The sequence below is a fragment of the Urocampus carinirostris genome, chromosome 12 (genome assembly GCF_059441175.1).
Source record: "Urocampus carinirostris isolate Australia breed hairy pipefish chromosome 12, RoL_Ucar_1.0, whole genome shotgun sequence".
In the NCBI taxonomy this organism is placed as follows: domain Eukaryota; kingdom Metazoa; phylum Chordata; class Actinopteri; order Syngnathiformes; family Syngnathidae; genus Urocampus; species Urocampus carinirostris.
In genome coordinates, this window is record NC_142360.1 from 36,223,218 (window position 1) to 36,244,339 (window position 21,122).

The following is a 21,122-nucleotide window of genomic DNA, read 5'->3' on the forward strand; positions in this document are numbered from 1 at the left end:
ACTACCAAAATTCGCCTTACAACACTTCGAATAATTAACACGTTAAAACAATATGGGGACTGGCTTGCTAAGATGCTGGTGTTGCTCTGATGACATCACAGCTCAGGATGACAAAGTCAAGACATGCTTTCTTCAAAATGCATTATCTCTGAAAATATTTGAAATACAGAGACGCCTTGTTACTTCACGCTTCGGTTAGTGCTGGTTCACTCCTCAGATTTTGAATTGAATTGATTTTGTCCTTATAGTAAATGATATATGCCATATGTTCTGTTAGACAGCAGTGTGTACAGATGAGGGAGGGTTCTGTGTCTTGGGTGGGTGTGACTGTTTTTGCGACTGCGATTGGCTTGTGTGACTGTGTGCATGACAGGCTGTTGTATACTTTTAGTCAAACAGCGGGCGGGGGCTGCCTCCATAAACAAACTTTTTTATTACTTGTGTATAATGACAACAAAAAAATCCATTCAACTGCTATTATGTGGTATGTGATAATATTTGTAGATATCTATATATTTTTTAACAGTCTATACTCTCAGTCGGTAATGACATCATCTTGAGGTAAGTTTAACCCTTAGGGGGCTTTTATGAAGATGCAAAGCTACTTCGCAGATTGTGACTTTTTGCGGGTCGATCTGGTCCCCATTAACCACGAAAATCAAGCAATCTATGTAACCAATATATCAAAATTTTATGCAAAAACTATGCACTATTTACTCAAATTGTACATGTTTGAGAATGTGGGAATACCTTTAATAGAATTACACAAGGGGTGTCTATGCGAGGTAACCATGGAGCCGAAGGATCATCACTGGCAGTCATTAATCTGGGCTCAGACACGGAGTGCTAACAGGCCTTCACAAGCACCGTGCCTCACAACTGGGTCACTCAAAGGGGGGAGGCCCACCCTGACCATCATATGCTGAAGCGTAGTCGAGCACTGAATGAGGCGGCATGGGAAGTGGGGGATTCACACTAATACATCTCATCATGTGCAATGAATCTATGCGCCCGCCGATGACACCGCAGGAGAATGACTGTTTCAGACAGTGAGAATTGCGGGTGTTGTCGGGGGAGGACCTTGCGTCAAGTGACACTAGTTTGAATGCGAGATACAGACGTGGCGGACGAGCTTTTAGTAGCCACTTCAAACCGCCAGCATCCACAGGTGGAGGACCTGGGGGTCGGTAAGGACAAAAAACACGACACATTCTTTTGTCCAAAATTGCCGTTTTAAAATCTGATTCATTCCTTCCTGATCAATTCAGTAGGCTTTATCAACTCCATCTCACAGAAACACTTAGACAAGAACATTCAGACTTGTTTCCACTAGATTTAAACTTACGCCACATTATGCATCCATGGCTATGCAATTTGCGACCTGGCCGACCAGAAAAATCAGTTTCCTCCTCGCTCTGACAAAACACAAGCAAGCCAATTCTCATGTTAAGCTCACAAAAAAATGTGAGCAGCGCTGAAATCATGCGCCGCACCCACACAAGCCATCAATATCTAATAAATATCAAAAGCACGACTGGGATTATCAAATTTTGGTTTTGATGGCCACTATTAGTGAGGCGTTATTACAAAATTATTGCTGTCACAATGTTTTTAACAATCGAATAGTGGTACTGATCAATTCTGTATTTATGCCATTATATAGATATAAAAGTATTTTTTTCCTGAATTAAACGGTCATTGTTGTTTATTTTTTATTATTACGCTTTGGAATAGTTCGGATTTAGTTAATTTTTACACCAACTTAATTAAAAGTGGTTAACCGGTTCATTATGCAAATATTCTGTTTTGGCTCTAAAAAAATTAGTCTGCTTTTAGACAGGACAACGCAGTTTTTCCAGGTTAAATTCTGATTTTAAGAAATACATCGGTTACCAAAAGACTATATCATTGATTTGATAATTGTTTCATTAAAGGGGAAAAAATAAATGCAGGTTCTAGTAGATGCAGAGCATAAGCTAGGTTTGGCACAATGAAACACCACCAGAATCATGACAATTAAAATGTAGCAATACTGCTGCAATAAAAAAACGGCACTATTTGAAACCGTGTGATGAAACTGCACAGTAATTAGTGCACAAAACTACCCTCACCAGTCTATAAAACGGGGAGTGAAGTGGGCAACTGCCAATTTACTGACTGTAGGGTCAAAAATGTAAACATGACTTGCATTTCAAACTATGTGGACCACATCATGCACAAGTGTCATCAGCTGCCGAGAATTCCAAGCGCGCTGACGACATCCTTAGTACTCCCTGAACCCAACTTTAGGGTTTCAGTCAGTACAAGGGATATCATCAATTGGGGAAGCAACAATTTAATCAACACCCTACAGATATAAGTATAAAAGGTGCAGGAAGTGTATGGATTAAAGCCTTAGACACACATAGTAGAAGTTGAGCTTGATAAAGTTGATGTCAGCTCACTGTGGGTCTTTACCCCGTCTGTCACAGAACTGCTCAAGCGGGCAGGAGAAAGCAGTGGTGTGTGTAGTGATGGAGGAAGAGGGGGAGATAAATGTGTGTGTACAACCAGAGCCCAGGGTGGGGAGGTTTGGGGGATAGAAGGTCTCACCGAGGAAGGAAGGCCAGGGGGTTTCCGAATCTTCTTTGGCTGGGAGTCTGCATACATGCAAAAACAGGAAAAAAAGAAAAGGTAAAAGTCAGAATAAATATAAGCATCAATGTCAGCACAGGTGCTTTATCTTTATGGGAGTTCAACAGTTGTTGAAGAACACAATTGCAGCATTGTGGTGAGTGCCATTGTTTGTGTGTCAGGACTTTTTTTTGCCAAGCATTCAGTGGTGCATGGCATTTTGAGTTATTTTTATTGGAACACCAAATATTTTGATAAAAAGTGAAATGAGCAACAATGCAATTTGGCATGAACTACACTTCTATGATGTGATCCTTGCATTGTGATACTTATCATCTCACCTAAGCCACCATCAGGCGGCCGCCTCCGTGGATTGTTCGGGTAGGATTGGTAAAACTGGGAGCCTGATTTTAGGCTAGAGGGAGACATGGCATCTGGGCTGGGCATTGCAATTTCGCTAGGGAGGAAACCAGTCTGCAAACACACAAAGCTGAAGTTTTACTCAAAGCATAAGAGATCATTAATGTGTCATGTGTTCCAATAAAACCAATCTGATATTGTGAGTGCTATGACACTGGAATGATTCAATCTGCATAATTAAAATATTTGAGAAATCTGTTATGAATAACCATCATAAATTTGCAAGATAATGCTGGCCGAGTGCTGTGGTATTATACATTGCCTCGAATCAATTTATTTTGTTAATGTATTTTTTTGACAGCTAGCTACATTATATAAAACGTCTATATAAGACCATATTCCCCTTAAATAATTTATCAGTGGAACACCTCTCAGAAACATACAGAAATACAATACTGTAATAGTGGAAAAACTTTAAAAGGTGGAGCACAAAACACAAATTTTCACTAACTTGCTGACAAAAAATGTTCAATATCTTGCTCTGATGAGCTGTGATTTAAATAACATGCACAAAATTCAATCCAACTAACAGCACAAAGTGTAAGTGCAACAATAACGTGGGCACACCTCACCTGGTTTGGAAAGGGAGAGTATGGTGGCCGCTCATTTTTACCTGAAACAAGTCAATATGTTAAAATTTTAAAAAGGGGCCACAGGCACAAATTCACGCTCAATCTCCCAAGAACTAATATTACAGAAATTACACTTGTTTAGGTAAGCTAAAGTGCATAAAGCTGCCAGAGAGAAAACCCGAAGAAGCTTTCAACTTCAATTGCCTGACACTCAAACAATGAACTTGCAAGTGCTTGCATGTGGTATCATTCGTAATAAAACACATTTCCAGTTAAAACTAAATATTTACAACATATCAAAATCCAGCTCAAAGTACATGAAAACTGGTAGAATTTGTTAAAAACGAAATCTAAATAGTAAGAAAATAATTCACAGACTAAAGTGCATACCTGCAATTCCTGAACTTATGAAAGGAGTGGCCAAGCCATCATGTTCATTGTAGTGGGATCCTTCTCCATAGGGCTGCAAGGACAAATGGGAGCAGGGTGTCAACATTGAAGCTCAACAGGTACGACACGCACTCTTCGGAGCCATCTGCATCATGTTGGCACCCCTACTAGGCTTCATGGTTACCCATCCCTCTGTTTACTTGCAGGACCAACGCCAGACAAATCTGTCTCAGCTTGGAGGATTTCGGAGCGAATTTTCTAATTATCGACGTGTGCTAATCAAAGCAATTCTGCGTGCACCAAAGCCCCTTGTTCCTTATTTCTACACAGAGTTGTGCCAAGGCATTAAACAGCGGATGTGAGGCAGGAAATACCGGTGGGCTTCCACAGAGGTTTCAAAGTACTAGATGGCTTGCCAACACATGATTCTGAGCCAAGGTTATTAGGTACAAAGAAGAAGCACAACTTGTCATCGAATGAGGCATGTGGCGTCAAAATGTGCGCTTCCGCGTCGATGCTTGTTATGTGATGTGCATTAACTGATTCACAAAACTAAATAAAAGTGCATGTGGCAATAAAAATAAAATTCCATTAAGCGCTTACCCGTCCTTGGCTGAAAGAAGGGCTGTTCTGTTCCGCCGAACCCCAGGAACCAGAGCTGCTGCGCTCATCTAATGCTAAAAAGAAGAAGAAAAAAAAAAAAAACACATTGTTTAGACCAGAATACTAAACAAAGCCAGAACATTATTAATGAAGACGTCTTTGAGGTGGATAGGGAAAACAATCAAGGATTGTGCCATTATGTTTTACTCAACATTTTAGGTTCTTAAGTGGCCACAATGGGCACACACGGAACCCATGAGGGAATCACTTATGACCAAATAAGCTGCTGTAGCTTTTAGGATGCCGTGCAGTAAAAAAAAAAAACAGACCAAAAAAATTGAGCTAGATAATCTAGTCATTAGCGTTCATTACAGTCCCAATAAATGAGAAAATAAACATCGCTGAAATGTGGGATGGTTAGATTACATTGAGTCAGACGGACAGCAACCCGAATTTAAGATCCTTTAGAAGAAAAAAAAACAACAGACGCCATGTTCAACACAAAGAAAACACTCAAAGCCAAAAGGCTGGTGATGCTGAAAACTCCTCAAAATACCCCCATCATCCTCTTCTCCCAGTCTTGTGCACTAATGCTATCCAGGCTCTCGGGAGACACTAGGCTTAATTGCATACTCATTTGCATAATTGTGCATATTAATGCAGCTTTCCTATGAATATTCATAACTTTAGTATTTTTTTTTGCCTAATTAAAAGAATGTGTGTGTTAGAAAGCAAGAGAGTAGAAATGGTACGTAAGCGGGGGGGAAGGCAAAGGGGTCTGGGTGGGATCAGCAGCCCGGCTGATGAGCGCGGGAATGAGTGATGAGACTAACAGAGCGGTGCAAGCACCTACACATGCTACGACAGCCGTGATCTATGGCGCCCGTGCAAATGGCACAAAAAGACGGGAGTAGGGAAGAGAAGGAGACCTCCGAGGAGCAGGCGTGGCAATAAGGCCATAGCACTAATAAAAGCATTGCCATCAAACACAACAGTGGATGCTGGAAAGAAAAGTATACCATGGCAACAAACAAATTCACATTGGTGCACCCAAGTCATCAATAACACGTTTGCACTCTCTGTTGTGGCACTAGAAAATGTATTGTGAACCACAATGGATCCCAAATGAGAGGTTTGTTTTCAATTCTAACATAGCAAAGTGGAAACTGCAAATACCGTGCGGCATGGAACATGTTGTCAGAACGAGCAGCCAAAAACTACAACAACAACAGGAAGGACTCCTGGCAGTTACTGCAGCAGCATCAGAGCTAAGGCAGAGCATCAACCATAGCTACAATGAAATGATTTGCGGAGCCTGTGTGCGAGCAGTACAGGTTTATATCACCCATATGGTGTTACCTCTGCAAGTTTGAACCTCGCTGGTAGTAAAAATAGTACCTGCTTTTGCCAATAGTGGAGTGATTAGAATGGTGCCAAGCCAAGTTGGTACCGCTTGTTGGTTTAATCAAATCAGAACTCTTTTCGGCATAACTAACAAAATATGGCCAAGTCTAGTTGCTTATGAACGCGTCCACACAAATACAACATGGACTAATTGATCATAAAGCTTAGAAATTAACAGATTTTTACCACTAAATTATACATTTTTTAAATGATAGATAACTATATTGTGGGAAGAACTTTTTACAAAAAACATATTTGTATTTGAATCGATACTACACATTGATTACATTCCCCGGGGCTTGGCAATATTCCAAAAATATTGCCAATTTTAGTTTTAAAGTCATTCAGGGGATAAACAAACTAAAAAAAAAAAAAGCAAAAACAAACCATCTAAACCAGTTTTGAGCGATTTCATTTTGAACTCCTTCCCTGGGTTTAAACAGAGGGGCATGGAATTTGGAACTTTGTTACTCTCTGCAGTCAACTCCTGGCTTATGTCATTATTGCAGCCTCTATCAGCTCGTTCATGATGCAGGTGCAAGTACGTACATTTCTTAAACGCGCTCTAATAAACAAAAAAAACACAAAAAAAACAGTGTGGACGAACATGAAGTCACTTTCCAGCACTCCCCTTTGCCCCCATTCCTGAAACTTAATGTGTTCCGCCCTGAACAGCTCTGTTAAAATTAAGATAAAAGCAGATAGGTGCAGTAAAAAAAGAAGCAAAAATGCTTTTGGAACTCAGTTAGGCATTGTTAACACATACCTAAGAGAGGAATTATTCTACTTTCAACCTTTTAAGGACATCTCAAACGACACAACCCACATTTAAGTTTAAAATCGGCCATTTTCAAAATGGTCAACTAATCAAATTTATAGGATTTACGTCCAGCCCTAATTTTAACCAGGTACCAAGCAGTCTAGTCCCATTTCCCTCCAGTTTTGCTCACTAGTATCTTTCAGCTCTGGCACCAGAGCCCACCTCATGAAAACAAACATGTGTGTACAGGAGTTAGTTAAAATAGAATTAGCAAATAGTAACCAGGAATAATGTAAACAAGACTAACATATCGGTTCTCTATGAATCTTTCACATTTTTTCTTCTAAATTTTAATTCCTTGTTTGCCACAGGGAAGAAGTACAAAGGAAAATGATGTTCGAGTTGCAGGCCAGTCAGTGCTATTTTTTATCTTTGGGGCTAGTCCGATCACAGTAGCAATGGCACCCAGCTAGAAGCTGGTAAAAAAACAAAAAAATATCAAACGAGAAATGAATACAAGCAGCATATCTGATATTTAAGTGGTAAATGCATGCATAGCAAATACACAGCTAAAGAGTTGTAAAGTTAATATTTAAATGTGACAAACACTTCAAGCTTTATGTCTTGAAACTTTCCACCTTAAACATTGCCTTCCGCTGCAAACCTTTAAGCTAGATATAACAGTTAAATACCTCTCACGACAACAATGGGTCAACAGAGTATCTAGCCTTTTATTCACAACTGATTGTATAACAATGCTTACACATACTTCAGGTTTTCATAAACTGACACATTTTCCTTGCACATGCTCAGACATATCAGAGTTCCTTTAATTTGTTTACTAAAAAACAGCAGTAAGTTGGCAGAAAATTTAAGTGGAATGGTTCAATAATTACCTGCGTTAGTACATTCATTAAAATGAATAAAATAAAGGCCTTTTGTCAACATTTTATTTGAGTAATTAGGTTTCGTTTTACCTGCATAGAAATTATTAGTCAAATATGGATAATATTGGATGATAAATGGTCAGAATTTATACAGCGCTTTTAAAGTCACTGAGGACACCCAAAAGGGCATTACAATGTGCTTCACACTTACCCATTCACACACACTCACACACCAATATCGGCCACAACCATATAAAGCGCCTATTGAAGAACTGTAACCAGCATCCTATTACCATATTTTCTGAACTATAAAGACTCCAACTTGGCCAGAGATTTGAAAGTGGGCCTAACAACCCTTATATACAGAAAAAAAAAAAAAAAGAAAAAAAAAAAATCGATTCATGTATACATCACGATTTTAGTTTTGGCGATTTTTTAGATCAAAGTTTCTCCCCGAATATATATGCGAATATTTTCCATATATGCGAATATTTTTCATTTTCGCGATTACCATATTTTTTTCCATCCTCCCCCTTTGGACAACCCATGACTGAAATGTTGAGGAAACGACGTTAACGCGTAGAGACGTACACGCAGACGCAAACATCGAATCCGTGATGGCGGCGCAGGTTTTGAATTCAAAACCACATACCACTTTAGTATTTTGGACACGTTGTGGGTTTATACCGAGTGACAGTGGTAAGCGCCCCAAAATACAGAAAAAGGGGTCTGCGAACTTTGTTACAAAAAGGTGCCAGTGAAACTATCACACACTGACCGATTGTATCACATGGTGCATTGGTACTGAAATGCTGCCTTTCAATAATCTTGACAAACCAGTGTTCGGAGACATGCTGTTTAAGTTTGATCATTCGTACCACCCACCAGTCAAAACAATTTTAAGTTTACACGTTCATATTTAAGTTGATGTCAAGTTAACAGAGCTTAAGCTGTGATTTGTTTTTCTTTTTTTACAGTTTCTAAGAGAAACTTTGTATACATACCCCTTTTACCGTTTACCAGTTTGTTTTCAAAGCCTAAGAACTTCAAGAAAGGAGACGTTTTTTTGCTGTTAGCTGCAGTCACTTTAAATGTGTTGAAATCTTAAAATTTGAACAGAAGCAAAGACACATTTATCTGCTCTGCTGTTGTATTCACTTTAAGTGTGTGTGTTGAAAATTAGTTTTTTTCCCTCATCTGTGCACCTCATTCTTGCACTTAATTACTTAATTACTGAAAAATTGAGTAAAATACCTAACGACCCGTTACCTCACCTTTGCGCATTCCTAAAAACGTTTTAACCTAACAGGCTGAAATTGTGCACTCTGGGTTTAGTTTTCAATAAAAGGAACAAAATGTTAATTTAATAATGATTTGATTAATTCTTGACTTGATTTCTTAACCAATATATTGTTCTTCTTTAATAAAGTGATCAGTATTAATATTAAAAACAAATGATCATAAAAGCAGATAGTCAACAACAAAAAAAAGTCCCCTCTGCACTGACTGACTGATGTGCATTGTTTGAACAACTTTTGTTCGATAATTAATGCCCAGAAGTGTATGATTTAAGTCGCATGTTTTTTAAGAAAGAAAATGAATTTGCAATCATCAATAATATTTAATCGCAATACTAGTAGAATAGCAATTAGAGACAATTGCGATATAAATAGAATCGGCACCTTAGTATCTTGATACAATCGAATAGTGACCATATCGTCCCACCCTTATAATACAGTATTTATCTGTGTGCGTTACTACAGGTTATGAAGGCTAACTGAATGCTACCGTATTTGTGAATAATTGATCATTTAAAAAACATGAGAAAATTGAATGCTTTTTCATATGTCATCTGTTCCACAGGTAGTCTTTTCGGCGTTCTCAGAGCCACAACCCTAGGTTTGGTTTTCGTTGCTCACAATGTTTTGCGATTCAGGTCAGCGAGATCTTTTGAGTGATCAATCGTAGCAATATTCTACACTTTATGGTTATAAACAAATACAGTAGCTCTAAGTGTAGTTTTAATTTAATCCGCCGTGCGGTATAAATTTGTGCCTTGAAAATCGTTGGAACTGATTAACCAAAAATGCAATCAAAATATCCTGAAAACAGTGCAAAGTGAAGAAGTTCTGCCAGTCCAACAAAGCCGAAAGTCAAAGCTTTGTGTTTCGGATGCACCACCGAGCCACCCAGGATGCCTCCACTCAGCAAGCAGGGGGTCTGCAGTATAAAGTAGAGTGGAAGCATGGCTGTGCAGTCTGACAACATTGTTTCACACTTACTGGGCTAATTAACTCTGAAGCAATTAAAAACAAGGTGGAGAACCGCTGAGGTGCCAATGACACTTTGCCTGCCAAGGAGAGACAGAAATCCATGCCAGATAAGAGATCTTTCTATTGTTGCTGACCTTTTGATTATGAATAAATACACACCATTCCCAAACAGTGCATTATGCATGAACAACATATTGTGGGGATAAAAAAACATTTAAAAAAAGGAGTGGCTGCAAATGTTCTAGATTTTGAGTAGATAATTAACACGAGAGAACAAGTACTGTATGTAGCTGGTGTCACTCATCAAGATGAGTAGCGTGTCAAACTTGTGTAACAAATTATTTCACCCATACAGGACAGACTCCTAAAATTATAATATTGTGACAAAGTTCTTGTTTTCTGAAATGCAATAAAATTAATACAAATATCATACATTATGGATTCATAAGAGATCAAAAATTGCAAGCCGCTTATTATTTTCAATATCATTGATTATAGCGAAAGATCAAATATCACATCTCAAAAGGTTTGAATATCATGAAAAGTAGTAGTAGTAATCAACAATATTTAAAAAATAAAAGGCTTGGGAAAATTGTGTTGATTTGTAATGAATACATTAAGTATGACGACGGTTTTTAATAGCACAAAAATAAAGAACTTTATCAAAATAGTCACATGTTTTGAAACAGTCCTGCCTAGTACATCCATTTAAAGGTTTCTAATTTAAAAGAACAAAGATTTGCTTAAAATGTGGGTCAATGTGCTCAACTGTTATCCACACTTGTGGAGGGTTCAAATAGGGTTTGCAATTGTATAGTAATAGTAAAACAACACGTAAGATTGATTAAAAGAACAAAATCCTTCAAGCCATTTATAATGCAAGTTGTAACAACTGTTAACAAATATTCATGTAAACCAAGTAGTAAAAATATAATACACTTTAAGTTGTAAAAAAAAGTTACTACAAGATTAATGCTATAGGTCTCAGAAGGTTATATTTTTCAAAAAAGGTTTACCAATCAATATGGCCCAAATTATTTCACTTTTAGTGTTTACGTGCACATTTGTGAAGAATGAATGGTTTGCCTTTTTGTACTGCTGTTAAATGATCAAATGACATACACAACTTGTTTATTTGTTGTGAGTATATTAAATTATGACATTTAATGACAAGTTACACTGCTGATAATCTAGGTCAAACATGCTATAGGAGCCAACAAGTGGATTCATGGATTCTCACATTCTGTTCCGAGTTAGGACTCCTGTAAATTTAACCTTTATTTTGCACATTATTTACAACCACAAAAAAAGGGGAAGCGAAATCACAATGTAGTGTTGCTATGACAGACTACATCAATAGGGCTGCAACTAAGGACCATTTAAACACTGGCTGGGTCAGAATTAGCCAAAGAAAAAGGTTCTTGGGTTCTGATCTAAAACCAATTAAGCACAATGCTCGGTCAGCAGAAACAGAAATCCATAAATAAACCTCTGTCCATTTTTAGCGGCAAACAAATTAATATATCAGAGTTGCAACCACGAATTGATAACATCGATTAAAATCGATCATCAAAAGCGTTGACAACGAATTGCTTTATCGATTCGTTGTGTCACTCAGCACGTCGCGGAGCGAGTGATGTCACACGACACGCAGCGCGAGTCAACGAGCATAACCGAGCGAGGTAGAGTTTGAATTAAGGCGCTTTTTTTATAAGCTACGGTAAATTGAACCCATTAAACATGACGGACACGGAGAAAATGGATCAACCGAAGTCCGCAAAAGTGTGGGAGCACTCCGCAGTGCTTTACCAAACAACTCACAAGCTTTGCAAAAGGGATATGGCACGGGAGCACCACGATGGTGAAGCACTATATGGAATCACCAATGAGGATGAAGGAAGCTCAGCAGTGGGGAAAGCCACAACATGATTTGTTTTTATTCATTTGTTATTCGCGTTTTTAAGTGTGGAAACGCAACTTTCGTCTCTGGTAGTTAGCTGATGTAAGTGTTTGGATTTTAGCTGATTAAAGACTGCGCACGAGTGTGTGAGATTTTAGTGGAATCATCTTAAGCGGTGTTTGTGCAACATAAAAGAAAAACCCTCTACTTTCACACAATGGTGGTAAGATGGAGCCTAAAGTTTTGATCTTCTGGCAAAGACCGAGTGACAAAATGAGGAAAGGTCTTTGTCTTTGGTTGCTCGCTTAATACAAGTGTTTTCTTGTTAGCTTATTAATGACTGCGTGTGTGTAACCGAGATACTTTTTATTTGAGGTAAATGAAAGAATAAAGTTTATATGGCACAGCAAAAACAACAGTATCAACGACTTATTAACAAAAGGGAGCAAATTCTTTGAACACGCAAAAAAAAGTCTGCTGAACAATACAATATTAACATAAACATGTGCCCAAAGGGAGTAGGGCTGAATCCAAGGCTTTTAAGTGCCCGTTGTTATTACACTTATAATCTTAAGCAATGTCTAATTGTGCATTATTAAAACACTTCACTTGCAGACAATGGTGTTAATAAGTTTAAGCATAAAGTTTTACTTTACTTTTAAGAGACCGACTTATATAACTGCAGGTGTAAACCATTGATTTGTATGTATTTTTGTTTATAGTTAAGTTATTTGACAAACACTTGGAATGTTGATGTTGAAAGTAAGAAAAAGACTTTCTCAAATACAGCACAGATGTCAACCCTAACCCCAAAGAAGACGAGTTTATTCGAACGCATCTACAGATTTCACATATTTGCACAGGCAAAAAAAAGAAACTTGACGGAGGCAGCAATTATGTTTTCAGATAGAAGACGGCAAGTAAAATAATTTGAAGCTACGGATACCACCTTTAGGTAATCACAAAATAACTAGCAAAGAAAATGCACTTTTCTTTCAAAATTGAATATAGCATTGCAATTCATAAATCGGACAGCACTTGTTTTAAGTGATCCAGTTTATCAAATTTATGAAACTAGTGGTGTAATTTCGCAGGAGACTTCTAACAGTTGGAAAATAAACCACTCATTTCATAAATTTGATATACCGGATCACTCATAGTATATCCTCTATATACAATTATCTCGTACAAATCTGAATCTATTTCTAGGTGTAGTTGGTACGGGGCTTCTGACTTTCTCATAGATGGCCAACATTTTGCATCCACCCTTACAAGGTTAGCGTCTTTGGACACACTAATGCCATGATTATAACTTTGCATATAATAATGGAGACCCTTTGGTACTGAATTTCAAGATAAATTTGCATAGTCCAGAAAGAATGATACGGCTCTGATACCAGGGAAATTGACTAAATAGTCGCTTGCTGTTGTTTTTTCGGCCGCCGTATTTGTTCCGCTTGTGATGCATGAATGGTGGGCGTGGCTCCGCGTTCGGTGTCGCATCTAGGGATTGGCATACTGGTTTGAAAAATCGCAATTGGGATTTTTCCAAAATCGTGAAGATTCTCAACTACTTCTAGTAGCCATTTTTGTCGACAAAGTCGACTAATCAATGCAACCCCATACATGAGAAGCACAGCTAGCGCAACAGCCGCAAGACCACGTTATGTTAATTCCCGACGTTGTTTGTTATGACGCGAGGGAAGTGAGCTGATGGTTTCCCGCGCAAGTGTGCAAATGTTTGAGAAGGGGGTTGAAGACATGGCCAGCAGCTGCAGAGGTGACAAGGAGGACGCCTGACTGCCTTCATACTTGGCCCACTCAAACCACCTTGCGTCACTCCACCGCCACTCCTCCAACATCCCAAATCATCTTTGCCAGGGCTCTCCCCTCTACACACACTCTCAAGATCTTGAGGAAGAGAGCAAGACGCCTAATGCAATTAGCACCCCTCAGAGCACTTTTGTGTTAATGAATAGGAGTGGTCTGTAGGGCCACAGGGTCGCTTGCTGCCATTCCCGCGCTGTTGGGTCACTCGATAAACAAGCCGCAAAAGTGACATCACACATGAACAATTGTTCTGTAATGGTGCCTACCGCAACAATAACATTATTTATTTTGGTTATCCAGTTCAGTCAAATTATTTTATCTCAGTCAACCACAAGGGACTAATATCCGCCATATTTTAATTCCGGTATTTTCTGGACTATAAAGGACACATAGAATTTGAAAGTGCGACTTATAATCCAGAGTGCGTTAATACACGACGACATCGCAGACCACAATAACAACATTGTATGCAGCAGGAATTGAACCACGGTCGTGGCAGCGAGAGTGCCAACATTTGCCCACTTTAAGTTTTTATTGTATTTTAACCATTGTGTGTGTGTGTGCGTATTAGGTGTTTTGCGTTGTTGGGTGGGAATAAAGGAGGGGGATTTTATTGTATTACAGTACACTGAATGTTTTTATACAGCACTTTGAGTGGCAATTTATTGCCTGAAAAATGCTGTACAAATACGTTTAAGTTGATTTACAACCGTAGATAAATTATATATGAAAATGCATTCAATATGATCCTACTACCACACTAGTTTTACTCACAGTGCCGGAAATGAATATTAGAGAATGGAATAAACAAAACGTCAGCCTGAAAGCTATGAAGAAACGCAATGTCCGTTTTATCGTCTGATACACCAAAGACTTGTTTCCCTCGTCATCCTTTTTTTGTGTTAATTTATATCTTTTAGGATGACTTTGTTTTCTTACCAGTTTTATTTCAATGCACTTTATAGACCAATGCACCTCATATATGAAAAATATGACAAAGGACTACTTTTGGGGGGTGCGCCTTATATTGGGGAAAATACGTTACATACAGATTGCCACTTCACAACACAACCAATTTTAGTCATTGTAACATTTGATATCAAAGCTCTTTACTCCCTTTTATTTGAAAAGCAGCAGTTTAGGTTAAATGAACATAAAGACGTTAATGGCGACAGACGTATCCACTTCTACTTCTCGCTTTATGAGTGAGACATGATACCAAAGCCCCCAGGCAGTACACTGCCTGATATGAGTAACTGCGGTCAGAATCAAAATGTGAACCGTATATACTGTATGTCCGGTGGGTTACTCACAGGTAGAAGTGGTTTACACATATGTTTATATATACAAAAGTCAATTCCATTGAAGTTGGGAAAAAGTTTAAAATGTCAGTAAAATTAGAATAGAATGACTTGCAAACCTTTTCTAACCCATATTTAAATGAATACACCACAAAGACAAGATTATCCATGTTCAAACTCATAAACTTTATTTCCATAAGCAAATAATGATAAACTTAGAATTTTATAATTGCAACAAGTGCCAAAGTAGTTGGGAAAGGGGCTTCTTCACCATTGTGTTACATCACCTTTCCTTTTAATAACACTCAATAAACGTTTAGGAAGTGAGGAGACTAGTTGTTGAATCGTTGATAGTGGAATCCTTTCCCATTCTTGCTTTATGTACAGCTTCAGCTGTTCAACAGTCCGGGGTCTCCTTTGTCTTATTCTGCGCTTTATAATGCGCCACACATTTTCAATGGGAGACAGGTCAGGACTGCAGGCAGGCCAGTCAAGCACCCGCACCCTCTTACTACGAAGCCACGCTGTCGTGAGACGTGCAGTGTGTGGCTTGGCATTATCCTGCTGGAAGAAGCAAGGGCGCCCATGGTAAAGATTCTGTTTGGATGGCAACATACTTTGTTCCAAAACCTGAATGTACTTTTCTGCATTAATGGTGCCTTCACAGATGTGCAGGTTACCCATTCCTTGGCCACTCATGCACCCCCATACCATCACAGATGCTGGCTTTTGCACTTTGCGTGCATAACAGTCTGGGTGGTTCTGTTCTTCTTTGGACCAGAGGACACGACGTCCACAATTTCCAAACACAATTTGGAAAACTGACTCATCAGACCACAGAACACTTTTCCACTTTGTATCAGTCCATTTTAAATGGGCTCGGGCCCAGAGAACCCTGCGGCGTTTCTGGATGTTGTTGATGAATGGCTTACGCTTTGCAACATAAAGTTTTAACCCACACTTACGGATATAGCGTCGAACTGTATTGACTGACAGTGGTTTTCCAAAGTGTTCCTGAGCCCATGTGGTGATGTCCTTTACACATTGATGTCGGTTCTTAATGCAGTACCGCTTGAGGGCTCGGAGGTCACGGGCATTCAATAATGGTTTACGGCCATGCCGTTTACGCACAGTGATTTCTCCAGATTCCCTGAACCTTTTCACAATATTATGGACTGTAGATGATGATATCCCTAAATTCCTTGCAATTGTACTTTGAGGAATGTTGTTTTTAAACTGTTCAACAATTTGCTCACGCAGTTGTTCACAAAGAGGTGAACCTCGCCCCATCCTTGCATGTGAATGACTTAGCTTGTTCGGGTCTCCCTTTTTTATACCCAGTAACAACTCTCACCTGTTGCTAATTCATCTGTTCACCTGCAAATAGTTGGTTGATTTCCATTCATCCACTTTCTGAGTAGTTATTGACACCTGTCCCAACTATTTTGGCACGTGTTGCTGTCATCAAATTACAGAGTTGATGATTTTCTCCCAAAACAATAAAGTTTATGAGTGAAGACAATAAATATGTTGTCTTTGCTGTGCATTCATTGAAATATGGGTTGAAAAGAATTTGCAATTTACTTGGATCAATTTTTATTTGCAATTAACACACTTTCCCAACTTCATTGGAATTGAGTTTTGTAGATATGCTGGGGGATCCCGGGGGAGGTCAGAAAATACTACGACAACACTACAAAAAGAACCTGGTTAAAAAGAGACTACTTTAGCAAGTGAGAAGGCACTGCACAAGTGTCCTCTACTACAAAGATAAAAAAACGCAGGAGTAGAATTGAGGAATTCTAAAGTCTCCTATATGGAAAAATATTTACATTTGAAAGTAGTAACAATGAGGTTTTTATTTAAATGAAAACATTATTGAGAGCATATTCATATTTTGCATGCATATATGGCTATAGAAAATGGACACAACATGCATGCCAGTATGTTGTCATTGCAAAACATGAAGATCAGGCGATTGTTAAAAAACAACAACATTGCAATTCTCTACAAATCTGCGTGCACAACTATATATTTGTTATGATGGCATTTCAATGATCCAGTTTAAGATTTTTGTACCATCCCTAATTATCAGCTTGTTCAAGGAGCTGTGTGAAACTTAAAACTTTTTCCACTCCTTTCGGCCGACTTTCGGCTTATGTCACCATCGAGGCCTAGGCATATGCAAGTACACTGATTTTTTTAAATGCACTCAAATAAACTTTTTTCATCTTTCTTGGGGTATGAGCTGGAATTTGGACTAATTGAATAAGGCCTTTTCTTATTTTCACCATTTCCATGCTGGACTAACACCCCCCCCATTCCTACTACCTAATGTCTTCCACCCTGAACAGCTTTGCTAAAAGATGAAAGCAGATAGGCGTAAGGAATATAATGCATAGGGCTTTTGTAACTCAGTTGGGCATTGTTAACATATACTTAATAGAGAAAATATTTAACTGTCGGGTTTCTTAAGCACACCTCAGACGACACACTCCACCAATAACATTCCGTTACTTTTGACAGTATGTAGAAAGCCTCCGAATAATTACTAGAAATGGAATTCGCATGGATAAACATTTTAACACCATTGTGCTCCGGATCTCCAAAGGTGACAGCTTGCAGTGTATCGCATTAAAATGGGTGTCATTGACAGAGGGCCACACTTTGGGAAGTGTGGACAAGGAGGAGGGGTGGAGGAATTAACTCCTCACTTCTTAGTAATTGCCTGCTATAATAGAAACAAACAGAATCCTGCCTTACTCAAACTGATCCCTCTATTCAACAAGCACCCACTTGCCACTCGGACCGCTCACTGCATGCTGGGCCACTTTAAGTGTCGGCGAGTTGGGCTGAGGCATATTGTCTCTGACTTGAGCCATTTCCTGCAGATCAGTGGGGGTAAAGCCCTGCACCGAAGTGGGGGAAGAGTGTTTTGCACGTAAGGGTGGCTGTGGTGGGGGGTGTCGTTTCAAGTCTATAAGCCCCTTACCCCCCTTTGTTCCTCCTTGGCCACGTTCTCACCCTTGGGAACGCTGGGGAGTGTGACTGGATTTCACACAGCAGGTTGGCAGGGTGACAGAAGAGCCAAAGAAACATGACTAAGTAATAACACTCAGCAAGAGAGTGAAAAAGAAGCTCACTAAAAGTCCTCATAAAGGTTAACTAGCAGCTCATTTACACGTTAAAAATGCAAAATGAACAAAGACTGTCCCAAAATAATAGCACAGATGTTTGACCATAATTCCTTTTTACATTATAGAGTAAAGATGTAAATAGTAAATGCTCTCACAAATTCCATTCACTTCAAGGTTAGTGAAATGTACAATGTTCCACAATAACACCCAGAGATCATGCCTTCACAAATATATTTAGACTGGGTATCAAATTTGGTTCTCTCCAGGACAAATTTTGGGGACATTTTTACAGCTGTTTACAGGGTCAACCTCCTGAGTCTGTGTCCCCAGTGCATGGACCTCTCCCACTTTTACGAGGCCGAACATACTTCCTGTTCAAGGGTAGGTACTCTGTTCGGACCAATAAACACTTCTCGGCGGACTGAGGCAATGATTGGATAAAAACTGTTGAGATTTGCGCTTACTTTTTTTTTACTTATATGAAATATCTTACCCTTCTAATGGGGCACTCTTTCTTAAAAACAATTCTGCAAATAATTCAATATTTTTTCTTTTGAATCTTTTTACCAAATGTCGATCGAAATTGTGAGAACTGTACATAATGCCCCAGTGTTTTTTATTGAATTGAAAACAGCCTGTAGCGGGTTTAAAACAAAGTTAAATACAAAAAAATGATGCAACGAAATAAAAGCTTGTATAAACAATCCCATTGTGTAATCCCAGCTCTCATTTAAATATGGTATTCTGCCACATCGTTTTACTGCTACAAGTACTCAAAAGCCTATTGAGTGGAAGACAGAGCAATGTCTCAAAACGGAATCAATTTATTTGTGACTACTTAAACGTCTCTTAAATATTGGAAAATGTATTTGTCTAATCTTAACAATCCACAAAAAAGAATCATCTATCTTCCAGAATTGTCTTACTCAGATGAAAACATTTTTACCACAATGGTTTCCTAAACCGTACATAATACTATACAGCAAGCATCAGTTGTCCAACGATATAAGATATATGTATAGATTCAGGTAAAATTGACCACTTTAAATACTCAAAGCACTGTAAGTGTTGCGATATAGGCTCAGGTGGAACTCCAGTTACATTGATAAGATAGAAAGCAAACAGCCAAGGCAACAAATTAAATTACTTGAAGCGAAAACGGTGTGAAAGTGACATGAGATCAAGTGTGTTTTCAGCACAGTGCATTAAAACTCACCTGAGCCGCTGAACTGGCTGCTGGCGAGGGTCATTGTTCTGTTCTTGCCGTTTGCTACGGGAGGCGCAAACATCTGCGGAGACAACAAAAGAGGAAACATAGCATCACTTACAAGAGCAAAGGCAGGCACACTTCACACATCCTATTTCCACTAATGAACGACATAAATCACTTGCCAAATGTTGAAAGCGTCAAAACATTTTGGATAAGATGAAAGCTGAAAAAAGAAACGCTAGAAAAACACAGCTAGCTTGCGGGAAACTTCGAAATCCCAGTTTCAGTTTCCAGAAGGGAATTCACAAGCACTGTTGTTGTTACAGAGACCTCCATTTGGCCTGACTCTGTGGTTGAATTACCTCATGTATGTGGCAACCCCCTCCCCGTCTCCTCCCCAAAGTCCGAAATGTAAATCAGAGTGCAAGCTGGCGTTAACAACCATTTTGATCCTGTTAGGTCTTGTAAGAACAATCTCAAACACGCTGAACACACACTTTCCTTCATGCCCAAACCTTGGATGGCTTCAAGACACGAGGAACAAACGAGGAGGGAACTTGTTTGTACATCTTACACTATCATTAGTGTCGTATTTATGAGACTGTACGTGTGTTATTATAAATTGGCACGTGATCTATCTGGACATTTTAATGGTGGATCGCAGCGTTTAATGAGATACTCTCTTTGAGGAATTTTGCTTTCTTCTTTTAGAAACAGAGTAAAGATCTGTCATGTGAAATATTAAGGAAACGCACAAAAAGCATTCCTAACGCAACATGAGTGACTTAACACCACCGCAGCAGAAAAACTGTATTCATTAGTGGCCACTGTTACAATAGCTTTGGACTGAATGAAAATGTTACTCATTGCTTGCTTGTCATTGAGCCCTGCCAACTTTTTTTTGCTTTTTCGGGGTTTGTTTTCATTACATCATCTCATATTCATATTCAAAACAAAACTCCAAACAATAATGGGTTAATCTACTCTGTAGATTACTTCTCAAAACTCCATTTAAAAAAAACGAAGCGACAAAAATAGAAAATTTTCCATAGAACAAATTCATGATACACGGTAACAATTCCTCTATAGACCAACTGCAATGTTTATTTCAATTATGCATGCTACTTCTTGTATCCTACTTTTAAAGGGACAAAATTACAATCTCATCAAGCAACAAGCCGTCATCTTTCCGCCGACACCTCCCACCTGTGACTCCCTGTCATCCCCTGTGCCACCCATCCCGACTGCACTCTCGCTTCTCTTACCGCGCTGAAATCCAGGAGGTCGCTGAGTTCCTTGTCAGTTCCCACTGCAGCCATTCTTTGCTGCTGCTCGGTCATAACCTTCCGTCTCTAACAAACCCTACGAGAGAGATTTGCAGATAAAGGACTTTAATAAATGATACTAAGGGCACTCGCAAGCACAAGGGTGAAAAAGCTGAATTAAGTACATATAGCCATTTCAAAAAATCATAGCAAAACAAAACGGAAGTCAATGCACGATGAATAAAATTAAATTCTCATCTCATGTAGTAAACAGATCACATGTGACTTCCTAAACACCCATTTCCACACTCAACCGTTTTTTTTTTAGTTTTGTTTTTGTAACAACAACGGCTTTATCTGCAATTCCAAATACAAAACATTTGAGTTACCATTACACTGGAACAAAATTACCACTTATCGTCCCTTTGAACGAAGAAATTTAAATTATGCACGACGAATTTTTGATGCACGCCTAATTGTTGCACGGTCACACATTTACCCAAAAATCCAAAAGGAAAAGCTGAAGCCCCACAAATCTTTAGGGGGAAACAAGTAGA

The 21,122-nt window shown here is 38.9% G+C and overlaps 1 protein-coding gene across 8 annotated transcripts in view; it reads right to left on the reverse strand.

The window, feature by feature from the left end:
* Nucleotides 1–21,122, reverse strand: part of tcf3b (transcription factor 3b) — a 36,230-nt gene that overhangs the window by 8,336 nt on the left and 6,772 nt on the right. For 7 of the 8 annotated variants that reach the window (XM_088349213.1, XM_088349214.1, XM_088349212.1 and 4 more), the window contains exons 2-8: nt 20,566–20,662; nt 19,307–19,379; nt 4,599–4,672; nt 3,996–4,068; nt 3,606–3,646; nt 2,955–3,087; nt 2,593–2,639 (exon numbers count right to left, since the gene is read on the reverse strand). In XM_088349213.1, the coding sequence (XP_088205339.1) occupies nt 2,593–2,639; nt 2,955–3,087; nt 3,606–3,646; nt 3,996–4,068; nt 4,599–4,672; nt 19,307–19,379; nt 20,566–20,640 (516 nt within the window). In that variant the 5' untranslated portion in view covers nt 20,641–20,662. The remainder of the gene's footprint in view (nt 1–2,592; nt 2,640–2,954; nt 3,088–3,605; nt 3,647–3,995; nt 4,069–4,598; nt 4,673–19,306; nt 19,380–20,565; nt 20,663–21,122) is intronic. The other variant, XM_088349216.1, reaches the window with a different exon arrangement.